General features: G+C 40.5%; 1 protein-coding gene across 1 annotated transcript in view; it reads right to left on the reverse strand.

Annotated features, from left to right (window-relative positions):
- The window catches only part of KDM5A (lysine demethylase 5A), a 77,745-nt gene extending 65,086 nt beyond the window's left edge, over positions 1-12,659 (reverse strand). The window contains exons 1-3 of the mRNA XM_007469469.1: positions 12,284-12,659; positions 9,722-9,799; positions 8,506-8,628 (exon numbers count right to left, since the gene is read on the reverse strand). Coding sequence (XP_007469531.1) covers positions 8,506-8,628; positions 9,722-9,799; positions 12,284-12,448 — 366 coding nt within the window. The 5' untranslated portion in view covers positions 12,449-12,659. The remainder of the gene's footprint in view (positions 1-8,505; positions 8,629-9,721; positions 9,800-12,283) is intronic.
- Positions 12,660-13,259: the final 600 nt, after the last annotated feature.

A 13,259-nucleotide genomic window follows, 5' to 3' on the forward strand; every position in this document is an offset into this window, starting at 1 on the left:
TCTTGTCTGCTAAATGGAAAAATTATTCTGGGCCTAGATTTTAAATTTCCTTTCAAGAAATATGTGACAAAATTGAAACTCACCAACATTTAAAATATGGAAAAGAGACAATAACTTTTGGAAGTTTTAAACTCTATTACCTGCCACTGTGCGTACCTTCAATGAACCAAGCATTCAAAAATAATGAATTTATGCTTTGCACACTATGCACCTTGAGAAAATTAAATACATATATGTACTCTATATCCACATGGAATTCAAAATATAAATAAAAATTAAAAACAGACCAAGTATAGACATGTGAATGTTATTATATAATATAAAGTGAATGTAAATCCCAATACTAGAAAATATAGCAACTAACTTACAGGATTTAACAAAAATGTGAAACAAACAGTGGATTCAGAGGATATTTTGAAAAAGAGGCTATAATTTTTCAAAAAGAGAAAGGTTTTACACAGAATATTATAAAGAAATGATGGGGAAAAATAAATTCCGAAGATGTACTAGAACATAGCACAGAATGTATTAAGGTAGGAAGTAATGGGATAAATTGGCCAATTTTTGCTGAATGCTCACATCAAACCAGCCACAGTATAGAACAGACATGTACCAAGGCCCCCATCTTCCAGAAACTGATATGTACATCTCTCACACTCTAAAATATAGGCAGTTTTCAGTTTCACTGATGACAGAATAAAGAGTGTGATTAAGTTATTTGAATTCAAAAAAATTTTCCTCTTTGAGTGTACACTACTGTATTCTACTATATCAAAAAGTTAAGAGAAAAATTAAACAGAATTACCATATGACCCAGCAATTCCACCTCTAGGGAGATAGCCAAAAGAACTGACAGCAGGGATTCAAACAGTACTTGCATACCAGTGTTCACAGGAGCATTATTCACAATAGCCAAAAGGTAGAAACAACCCAAATATCCATCAAGAGATGAATGGATTAAAAAAATGTGGTAAAGGCATACATGGAATATTATTCAGCCTTAAAAATGGATGAAACTCTGATACATGTGACAACATGGATGAACCCTGAAAACATTATGCTAAGTGAAATAACACAAACACAAAAAGATGAATATTGTATGATCCCATTTAAATGAGATAACCTAGCATAAGTAAATTCATAGAAAGTATGATAAAGGTTTTACCAGGTGCTACAGGGAGGGGAAAGTTCTGGAAATGGGCAGTAGTGATGGTTGTACAACACTTTGAAAATACCTAAGGCCATAAGATTGTACACTGAAAAGCAGTAAACAGTTATGTATGTTTCACAATTTTTTTTTTAAGGAGCCAGATTACCAGAGTTCAAATCCCAGCTCTGCTAACTCAGTAGTTGTATGACCTTGGGTAAGTTACATAATTTGCATCTCAGACGCCTCACCATTATTAAAAGAGTAATAATAACAATATCTATTCCTTATTATGAGGCTGCTGTGAAGACAGATGAAATAAAACATGAAAAGCACCAGAACAGGGACTTCCCTGGTGGTGCAGTGGTTAAGACTCCACGCTCCCAATGCAGGGGGCCCGGGTTCGATTCCTGGTCGGGGAACTAGATCCCACATGCACGCCGCAACTAAGAGTTCGCATGCCGCGACAAAGATTCCACGTGCAGCAACGAAGATCCCGTGTGCAGCAACTAAGACACAGCGCAGCCAAAATGAATGAATGAATGGATGTCACCGGGACACAGTAAACACTGTATCAATGTTGGCTGTATCATAAATGTCTGTGTGGGGGGCAGGTTGGGGGTGGGGGAGAGAATATACATGCTATAAATAAGTAAAGGACACGTTTTCTACTCTTGTGCTTAGGATTTTATTATAGCAAAGATGAAACTACAGCCAAAGAAAAATTCTCCTCTAGTGAAGTATCTGAAAGCTTGATAGAAACACAGAAGTTCATGTGCACAGGAGTGGAACCCATCTTCAATTCTTTAGCTTTTCTTATTACATCCTCAAAGAAGCTCCCTCTGTTAATGAGAGCCAACCACGGAAAAATCATGTAGAGAAAAAAATTTATTTTTCAGGGCTTCCCTGGTGGCGCAGTGGTTGGGAGTCCGCCTGCCGATGCAGGGGACACGGGTTCGTGCCCCAGTCCGGGAGGATCCCACATGCCGCGGAGCGGCTGGGCCCGTGAGCCATGGCCGCTGAGCCTGCGCGTCCGGAGCCTGTGCTCCACAGTGGGAGAGGCCACAGCAGTGAGAGGCCCACGTACCGCAAAAAAAAAAAAAAGAAAAAAAAATTTATTTTTCAAATTTTGTAGTGTAGAGGAAGACACATGAAGGGTGGTTTGGATAGAGGGCTGTCTAGAAGCAGATGGATGAGTGAGAATGCCTTTCATTCATAGCTTCCCAGGGTCTCTACTCTGTCAGCTACTGTTCTAGGTGCTGGAGATACAGCTATGAATAAAATGAAGATCTCTGCCCTGTTGGAGCTTACAGCCTAGTGGAAGACTAAACATAACATGTCAATTTTGAAGTGACAAACGCTGTGAAAAAAATTTTAAAGGGTAATTTAAAAGCCTCCCAAGTAGGAGAATGAGGGTAAACTGAAGCATCAAACAGTCACAAAAAGCCTCATTATATGAAGGCGAAACTTGAGCAAAGACTTGAAGGAGGTGAAGCAGGTACCCAAGCAGACACACAGGGCAGGGAACAGCCAGAGTAAAGGCCCACATGAGAAGCCTGCCTGGCATGTTGAGGAGCAATAAGGAAACCACTGTGGCTGAAGCAAGTGGGGAGAAGCAGCAAAAGTCTGAGAGAGGAAACAGAAGCCCTCTCAGTCATCTGTATTTCCCAACACAATTACATAATAATCTGCTTCCGTCAGTAATGACATAGCTGCACGGATCCAGTCACGCTTCCCACCCAGCTCTGACCATTTCTGGCACACAGCTGTGACAATGGCAGCACCATAATCGGGGATGGCCAAGAGTAAGACAACACTAACAAAGAAATCAAAGCCAGGACTTCGGCTTCATGTTTAGATACTCTATGACAATCTAACCGGGCCTAATACTATAAAAACACACAAAACCTTAACACTTGCTTTTCTTCAGCTGAGAGATACAAGGATTACCATGCATAATTTCAAAATATAAACCATTTATTCCCAACATTTGCCATGCACTATATCACAGCACTGTCATTAGAAAAACATCACATGACCCATGCCCTATAAAGAAATACACGGCATGCACTTAAACTAAACACAATGAAGACAGCCCCTTAATTAAAACTTAACAAAAGAGTAATGCCACTCAAGGCCAAAATTTCAGTCCAATGAAAACCTAAGTCCAGTTAGCAAGAGACAATTTTAACAGACAAAAAACAGCAGCAGTCTTCTACTTAAAAGCTCCCTCTCAAAGCTCCACTAAAAAGGAAGGGACAAAAAGGCATACTCCCAAGAGGACAAAAAGACCAAGAGAAAAGCAGATGTAGGAATGATAATCTGGCAAGCAAAAACAAAAAACAGACAAAAAAGCCCCAAGCATTTGCAACAGAAGAAAGCTAAAGAGAAGCTTTCGCAACATAGAACCTGGAAAGGCTTAAGAAATGGAAGCAGCAGTACCTTTAACATTAAATTTAAAAAGAACAGTGTTGACTGAAAACCTGTATAAAAGCAATCAGACCTCCCCCAGTTAGCACGCCAGGCAACCATCCCTCTCCAGAAGACTGGAGATTTACTCTCAGGAGAGTTTGAAAAGAAGGGACTCTTAACCTAAGAAAGAAACAGGTAAGTAAAGTAGAGGATCGGTCCAACAGTCTCACATCCAACCAATGAGAGTTCAAAAAGAGAGAAAAAGTAAGTGGAAGAAACTGTCCAAGAGTTAACACGAGAAAAGTTACAAGAACTCAAAGAGGTGAGTTCAGATTAAAAAGGTCATCAAGTGCAATAAACCTATTCAATGAAAATTAACACACACCAGCACATATCCACTGTGAAATCTCAAAACACTGGGAATAAAGATTAGACCCTGTGTCTTCAAGAAAAAGTCACAAGAATTAATATAGCATCATTCTTCTCAACAGCAACACTGAAAGCTAGAAGGCCATGAAGTAAAGCTTTCAAAATACAATTCTGAAGTGAAATGATTTGCAATCTAGACTTCTAAACCCACCCAACTACCAATAAAGTTTAAGAGTAGAACACTTTCAGACAAGCAAAAAATTTACATTCCATTTTTCTTCTTGCTCATCAAACTAGCAGAAGAAATGTTTTACTAAAGTAGGAATAAACCAAGTAATAGGAAGACTTAAAACAAGGAGAAAGACAAAGGGAATTCCCAGAATTATCAACAGTGAAAGAAGTTCTAAGCTGAGAGCTGACCTTAAAAAAAAAAAAAAAAAAACTAGTCTGGACTCTGGAGCAGGAAAGAGAACTCCAGAGGAAGGGATCCAAGAAGGAAAGGAAACTGGCAGATTTTCTGATGGGTGAGAGCATTCTGAGAGATTTATACTTCTGGAAAATCTGAAAATAAAGTTTTAATAGTCACAAAGAAAACTTACAAAATGAAAAAAGGCAACGGGACTATTAAGTCCAAGGAAAATAAAAACTGGTAACATAATTACAGCACCCTATTAACATGAGACATAATCATAGCACACCATTAGGCACAGGTACAAATAAATTTGTATTTATACAGTCACAGCAATAATTTCTGATTAATAAAAAATTGACCTAACTACACTATAAGGGAATAGGGGATCTGAAGTACATAAGAATTTAATTTTTATACCCATTGTCAATCTCTAGTAGTAGGCAATCAGTACGTATATGATATTTACACTTAAAAATGAAGAAAGAGCATAATGAGCATGTTTTTTGGAAATATGGAGATCAAAATCAAACAGCTAAAAAAAATGGAAGTGATTAGCTCTAAGGAGTAGTAAAGAGAGTGGAGAGATGAAGAAGGGAGAATGCTGGTTTTTATTTTAAGCTTTATTATTTTTTTTAATGTATTACTTTGACAAAAATTTCTTTTAAAAATGGCTAGAATAAGGGCTTCCCTGGTGGCGCAGTGGTTGAGAGTCCGCCTGCCAATGCAGGGGACACGGGTTCGTGCCCGGGTCTGGGAAGATCCCACGTGCCGCGGAGCGGCTGGGCCCGTGAGCCATGGCCGCTGAGCCTGCGCATCCGGAGCCTGTGCTCCGCAATGTGAGAGGCCACAAAAGTGAGAGGCCCGCGTACCACAAAAAAAAAAAAATGAAATTAGAACACTTCCTAACACCATACACAAAAATAAACTCAAAATGGATTAAATCAAGAGATGCTCATCAGCTATGAGCCAAAAATAATGTTTTTTCAAAGTAAAGGGCATACCTAACAACCTAACAATATCAGAACTCTCAGTATTTTGTGCAGTTTTCAGCCTGAGCCTCTTGCTAGAAAGTAAAATGTCCCTAAGCCATTCACCAGTGACGGAGGGCAAAACAGCAGTCACCTTTGGGGAGAAGTACTGACTGGGAGGGAGAGGAAGGGGCCCATGAGAGTGCTGTAGGCGCTCAGTGGTGCTTACACAAGGGTACACATACAGAAAGATCTACCCAGCTGGACATTTAAGACCTGTGTATCCCACTCTACTTTAAGCCTCAAGATAAAGAAAAAAGTTCATGCGGTGAGAAGCAGCAATCTCACTATGACATTTAGGGAACAAAAGTATTATAAAGTATAAACAAAATAACTACAAATGTCTGCCTTTCAGCTTTAAATCTCAGATTTATAAGCATTCTCAAGGTTAGGGGAAAGAGATGTCCATGGGCACTTAAAGACGAGCCTCCAATAAACCCCAGGACAATCAAACTTAACCTCTAATCACAACAGATTTGCTGATCAATATATACTTTATAAGCAGTAGTCCCTCTCTGCACAAAAAGGAATTGGGTTTCTCAAAATGGAGTTAAACAGTCCAGATGGCAAATGTTACACAGAGTTATAAACAACTAGGTATTCAGATTAGGTTACTTCTAAAGCCTCTTCCTAATTTTGAAATGCTGTAACTCTGTAAAACCAAGAATGCAATCTACCATCAGTATAACCGAATGTTTACCTCTTAATTGGGAAATTAATGATACAGGAACAGCTTCAATCTAATAGATTGTCTGCTTATATATTTATTCTATCAAATTCCCTAGGGTATTATAAAACTAAGGTACATGGCATGAGTTTTGGTTGAAGATTACCACAACACTATTGATATTAATAAATAACTTTTGAAAATATTTTTGTATTTTATTTAAGCTGCATAAATCAAACCAAACATATTCAGAACCTTAAACAGCATCACATAATAAAAATTAGTAGGGCTTCCCTGGTGGCGCAGTGGTTAAGAATCCACCTGCCAGGGCTCCCCTGGTGGCACAGTGGTTGAGAGTCCGCCTGCCGATGCAGGGGACGTGGGTTCGTGCCCCGGTCCAGGAAGATCCCACATGCTGCGGAGCGGCTGGGCCGGTGAGCCATGGCCACTAAGCCAGCGCATCCGGAGCCTGTGCTCCGCAGCAGGAGAGGCCACAGCAGTGAGCGGCCTGCGTACCACAAAAAAAAAAAAAGATGCAGGGGACACGGGTTGAAGCCCTGGTCCGTGAAGATCCCACATGCCGCGGAGCAACTAAGCCCACGAGCCACAACTACTCAAGCCCGCGCGCCTAGAGCCCGTGCTCCACAAGAGAAGCCACCGCAATGAGGAGCCCACGCACCACAATGAAGAGTAGCCCCCACTTGCAGCAATTAGAGAAAAGCCCACGCGCAGCAATGAAGACCCAATGCAGCCAAAAAAAAAAAAAAAATGTTAGTAGGTAAGTTTTCACTGAATAGAAATGTCAAAAAAGAGAATTCTCAAAACAAATTTTTTATCCTAATGGTTTCCCACAAGACAAAAGCCTATCCCTCAAATTCACTATAATTTGCCCATTGGTATCATAGTTTGTTTGTTTGTTTGTTTGTTTTTTCGGTACGCGGGGCTCTCACCGCCGTGACCTCTTCCCATTGCGGAGCACAGGCTCCGGACGCACAGGCTCAGCGGCCATGGCTCACGGGCCCAGCCGCTCCGCGGCATGTGGGATCCTCCCGGACCGGGTCACGAATCCGTGTCCCCTGCATCGCCAGGCGGACTCTCAACCACTACGCCACCAGGGAAGCCCCAGTATCATAGTTTTTTTTATACAACTGCATGAGATGATTTTCACAGTCCTTAATTACTGATTACCTTACTGATAAAATAAGCCTATCACTGCTATTTTAGCATAAGACTATACTTTCCAAAATGCTTAGTACTACGTAAAAGAAAAATTCTACAGAATTCTGACCTGACATTAATTTTTAAATGTATCATAAAAAATAATTTAAATATAATTATTCTAGCGTTTGTTTTTCCTTGAAAGTGGAAGCTTCCTAAAGTGAGAATAAATTTTTACTTCAAAACAGCCTATCAATCATAGCATATGAAAGGCCACAAAAATAAGTTGTTTTGGAACATCCCTGGTAGCACAGTGGTTAAGAATCTGCCTGCCAATGCAAGGTACACGGGTTTGAGCCCCGGTCCAGGAAGATCCCACGTGTCGCGGAGCAACTAAGCCCGTGTGCCACAACTACTGAGCCTGCGCTCTAGAGCCCGTGCGCCACAACTACTGAAGCCTGTGCTCTAGAGCCCACAAGCTACAACTACTGAGCCTGCAAGGTACAACTACTGAAGCCCGCACACCTAGAGCCCATGCTCCGCAACAAGAGAAGCCACCGCAATGAGAAGCCCGTGCACCGCGACGAAGAGTAGCCCCCGCTCGCCGCAACTAGAGAAAGCCCATGCACAGCAACAAAGACCCAACGGAGCCATAAATAAATAAATACGTACATAAAAGATAAAGTGTTTTGCAAAATTCCACAGGTAATCAAGCTATCTTCATTCACAAGTCAGAGCGGTCATAGATTTTTCTTATTGTATTAACAAAATATGCTGTCAAGGTAATCGTTACAAACCCTGTTGCAGGTCAGTTAGTTTTTTTCACATTAGGAAAAGTAACATTACAAAGTTAATATTCATCCTACTGGATAATGCTGCCCTCAGTTAACCACTAACACTACTTACAGGTATTAATACAACTGGTATGTACCACACATGAGAATGCTGAGTGACATTAATCTCTTTAATATACCAAATTTTCAATTAAGAAGCAGAAAAAAAGCTGACAAGCTCAATATAGGACATTGTTCATTTCATACAAAATAATATTAGGATGTCTGTGTCATTTCTTTTGCATACTGTGTAAACAGAACCTACTAATCTGAGTAGCTATTAAATATTAATCTCATAACTATAAAATAGATTTTAAAAGTAACTTGGAAATCTATCATTTCCATTTACTCATGCTTGCATTTCATTGTCAAACAAATCCTACATAGCAAGCGATGTTTTCCATCAAGTATATCTGAAATTCCTAATTTCATAAATTCACTAGCCCCTGTTCAATTTCTTAACAAAGTACAAGCCTCACCTTGCTTAAAGCATAGAGATCCAGAATTTTTCTCTCCACCACAGGGATCTTGAGGGTAGACCCCTGAAGCTCCCAAAATTTTGCTAGTTGATCCAAGAAGTCCAATCTCACTCTGGTCATTGCCTAAGATTATTAAAATACAGAAATGAGAGACAGGAATTAAGTTTTGGTGAAAGTAAATGAGTTTTACTTAACAAAGGTACTCATTTCTTTAAAGAAATCCAGACTTCTCATTACTTAGTCCAACCTTATAAGTCAATAAAAAAGCAAAATACTTCCATTAAACTTTACTAAGACAAAAAAGTTACTCTAATATATGTGAAAAGTTCTAATATTATCAACCAAAGCAAATGTTTGTAAAAGTTAACTTCAAGCTAATCAGAAAATTTAGTAATCGAATTATTTTTTCTAAGCATTCTAAACCTGTCATTTCATCTAGAGATAATATGCATACTTCAAGTACACCAACTCTCCACCTCACTGATATTAAGATCCTCCATCAAGTATGTTAATAAGAGACTAAAGGGAAAAAAAAGGTATTAAAATCTCAAAAAATAAATGTTTTAGGAGCAGCAAGGAAAAAAAACAAACTCAGCATGACACATTAAGCCCTGTCTAAGATTTCTCTTTTGTACTCTGGAAGTTTTTCACCACATTGAAGAATCTTCTGAAAATCTCAGAAACAGGAAGAACAACTATCTCAACAGATTTCAACTTAGAAGTTTAAGAGACGTTCAAAATGTTTAAAGGGAGATCTTAATAAATCAGATTAAGAGTCCTAGAAAAGTTCTGTTAGAGCAAAAATCCAAACAAACATACAAAAAACACCTTGGAAAACTAGGTTTTTTTAATAGAAGAATTTTTAAAACTGTTTTCCAAAGATACAGAATCTTCCAACATTAACAAAAGAAAAGTTTATTAGAATAATTAGCACTGAACAAAGTAGAATTTAAGAATTCCAGTTCTCTAAAGCTAAATACTGGATATTTCCACCATGAAAAACATGGCTAGAGATAGTGTCCCACAATCCCAGTTAAGCAGAAAAAACTGTAATAACTACTATAAACAATTTTTTTTAATTGGAAACTTCCTTCCATTCAGTACCAATTAACATTAATTTTGAGCCCTGGTACATGAGCTTCTTAAAGTTCTCTACCTGGAGTCCTGATATAAAGAATAGATCAGGAGACAGAAACGGTGATGTAACAACACTCACCTCAAGTTCATTCAGACGCTGGACTCTGGGAGTAAAACGGAAGCTTTTTACTTCACATGCAAATGGAGGCTGCCAATCCTAAATAGAAAAAATTTCTTCACCATATTGGTTAATAAGCAAGGAATGCACTATTCATTCCCTTAATTTAAGGGGTGAGTTGCCACAAATCATGATGACAACAGATCAACTTACAAGTCTTCTTTAGTTAGAGATTGAAAGAATAGTATTTTTTGATAAAATAATTTATTATTACTTATCTCTAACATTCTAATACTAAGCTTATTTTATCAATTTTCTCCTCAAATCTCACAGTCCCATTATTTATATCTGACAATTACACTTTCCCCAATTGCTCAAGTGGAATGCAATAAGCTCATCTCAATACAGCATCTAGTAAACATCCAAGTTTATCAAAATAAAAAGAAAATAGAATTTGAAAGAAACAAAAAAAGGTAAAATTAAAGACCAAAAGGTAATGTTTTAAAAGTACTTATGTAATTGGACAATGTGCTTTTTCATTCATGTGGAATGTGACACAGCACTTTAAAGTCTATGTTATATAAATGTTTTGTTCAAAGCCCAGCTTCTGGGCACCCCAATTTTTTTTTTAATATTAAAATTTTAAGAAAATTACCAAACCCACAGAACAAGGACAATTTCCAGGTTGGAGATGTGGTATAACTGAAATGAGACAGCACATTTCAAGTAGAGTTCCAGAGACCATAGTTTGATTTAGCCTAAATAGTAATCTATTTAAAAATGTGAAAAGTAGTAAAAAATTTTTATCTTACCTTGGATACTAAAGAAATCCACCAACACTGAAATTAAATTCTGCTTGTAAAAAACATTTATTTTCAATAATAATATTGTGACGCAAAGAGAAGGTATATTATTTCAACCTTTTGTAAGTAATAAAAAGCTATACATGTATATATATATTTTTTTAACTAAAAGGAACCTTGTATAGAATTTTTAATTTATTAAAGCAACAGAATAAATGAAAATATGGTTTAGGAAAAGCCTCAGTGTTTAAGGTTTTGTCAATATCAGGTAATCTTGATAGAAAAAGAATTAAGTGAAAATAAATTTTTCATAGGAGAGTTAAGTGAACTTTGGGGAGGATGCCAATACGCGTACCACCACTCATCAAAGCAATTATTTGTTAATCCTTTGCTTGCAACTGATAGTCTATGATCTTAATCAAATTCACTGAGCATAAGGGAAGTAGCTTGCCTGAGTTTTAGAAACAGATGGATCTAGATTCAAAATCTACTTTGCCATTGCCCAAGATCACACGTCTGATAAGTTATTTAACTTATCCAGATTTGTCTCATCTGTAAAATGACCTTATTTACCTACTGAGGCTTCAAAGAATATTAAATGAAAACATCTGTAAATGCTACGCTAGCTGCTCCTCCTCCCCCCTCCATCTAAGCTCTTTTTATTCACTGTGGTAGTTTGCACACTTCTGTGCTAGTTTGTGGTGAGAGCAGAAGCTTTTTAAAATGCAACAAGGTGTAAAAGGACTGTATTTTATTTTACTACTAGTAGACAAAACATAAAGCAAGATATCCCTTTAAGGAGCACTAAGGCATGGTTCACAAACTTTAATGTTCATTAAGAATCAAGAGAGTACTTGCTAGAAAAGCAGTTTCTAGAACTTCCATATCCCGAAACTGATTCCAGTCTGGGAATGAGGCCTAGGGATCTGCATTTTCACAAGCATCCGGTCGACCCTAGTGCAGGTGGACCAGGAACATCATCTGGAATGCACTGGACCTAACGGGTAGAGAAAAAAACCTTTGACCCTGAGCAAACCCTCAACCTCTTGGGGCACTAATCCCCGCAAAACAAATAGTAGTATCATCTTTCCTCGCCGTAAAGACAGGATCCTAACTAACCTAGAGGCAAACCCAGTTATGTGCAATAACTGCGATTCTTATGTTTTTAAGATTTCAGCGTTTTCTTCCACCTCCATTATTGACAAATTTTTTCTAAACCTCTAAATGTTTAAAATAATTGCTGCTTTTTCCTTCTCCTCCCCCGGGAAGACTTTTTATCACTGCCGCAGTAATCAGTCTGGGGTGCTTGTTTGGGGATACCACCCCAAGGGACAACTAGAGCTCAGATTACCATTTAAGAAACCTTAGCCCTAAGATGAGGCCTGCAGATACTTAGTAAATCAAGCGTCAGCAGGGCTAAGAGAAAGCAAGAGCCGACGGAACGGCAGTTTTTCCTATCGCACTGTAACGAGGATTATACGCGAGGGTAGGGCTGTCACGTCACGATACTTCAGTCACCTTACGGCCAACGAAAGGCCGAAAGCCTTTGTTACCCTTGCCCACAACCCAAGAGGGAAAGAAAAGTATCAGTTCCCAAGCTCTTGGCGGAAAGGCCCCGGGACACTACTTTCTCGCGTCCAGACGTGCCTACAGAAGACCCCAAAGAAACCAAAGTGGAAACACGGAGAAACTTAAAGTCCAGGTGTCGAGAGGCCAGGGCGAACGAACGCGAAAGGGCAGCGGACCGGGAAGTCGAGCTAAGCCGATCAGACTCCAGTACCTTGGGCGGTCGGATTTTGCAGATGCCGGTTTTCTCCGCCAGGGGCCGGATGCGGCCGATGAAGCTGAGCGGGTCTGTGAACTCCTCCCAGCTGGGCTCAAAGACCGGGCACTCCGGAGGCGGCACGAACTCCGCCGCGTAGCCCCCCGGCCCCACGGCCGCCATGGTGGCACCGGGGGCCCACGGGGAGAAGGGCTGGCTGGGGACCGGCGATAGCGCTCACGTCCCCTGACAGGGGCCGAAGCTCATCTTCTCGGGCGAGACCCGCTCAACACACGCACCCCAAAACCGCTTCCTCCTGCATTTGTTATTGTTTCCTTCGGGGCTTTTCCTCTCGGATCGGGGCTCACCGGAAGTCAGCGTGCGACCAAATCCCTCCGCCAACAGAAACAGGATCCCTCCGCAGCGACGTGTCGCCCCGCTACGCCACCTTCCTTTCCCCTCCCTCTCCCGGCAACGCAGGTCGCTCCTTGGCTCCTCGTGCGCCCACGTTCCGCGCTGCCGACGACTCCAGGCTGCACAGCCCGGCGGCCCAGCCGCCCCTCCTACTGGGCGGTGGGGGAAGCGGCCGGACCAAGCGGGGCGCTATTCCGGCGCGGAGGATGCGTAATGCGCCGAGGGCAGAGGTTATACTTCCGGCGAGCGGAGCCCCGTTCCTTTTTGTGTACAAATGGACCGGAACACAAGCGACCGGACCTCGCACGGCTGCCTGTTTCAGCCTCCGTGTCTGTCTGTTTCCAGATAACTACCTTTTCCGGCATCGCTCTTTTTTTAGTCCTTACACTGTTAGTGTCCCTTTCGAATAATCTCGTTCGGCCACTTTAATCCGCCCCATCTCCATAGCAACAAGTTCGGGTCCAGCCCACCCGCCCGAATCTTCCCGTGGGCCGGCCTTCGCCACCATCCGGAAATTGATTTCGTCCTCCGAGAAGCAACGGCTGTTGACCTTGTTTTTCCAACCGTTGAAGCCTTTCTC

The sequence above is a fragment of the Lipotes vexillifer genome, unplaced genomic scaffold (assembly GCF_000442215.2).
Source record: "Lipotes vexillifer unplaced genomic scaffold, Lipotes_vexillifer_v1.1 scaffold395, whole genome shotgun sequence".
Classification (NCBI taxonomy): Eukaryota; Metazoa; Chordata; class Mammalia; order Artiodactyla; family Lipotidae; genus Lipotes; species Lipotes vexillifer.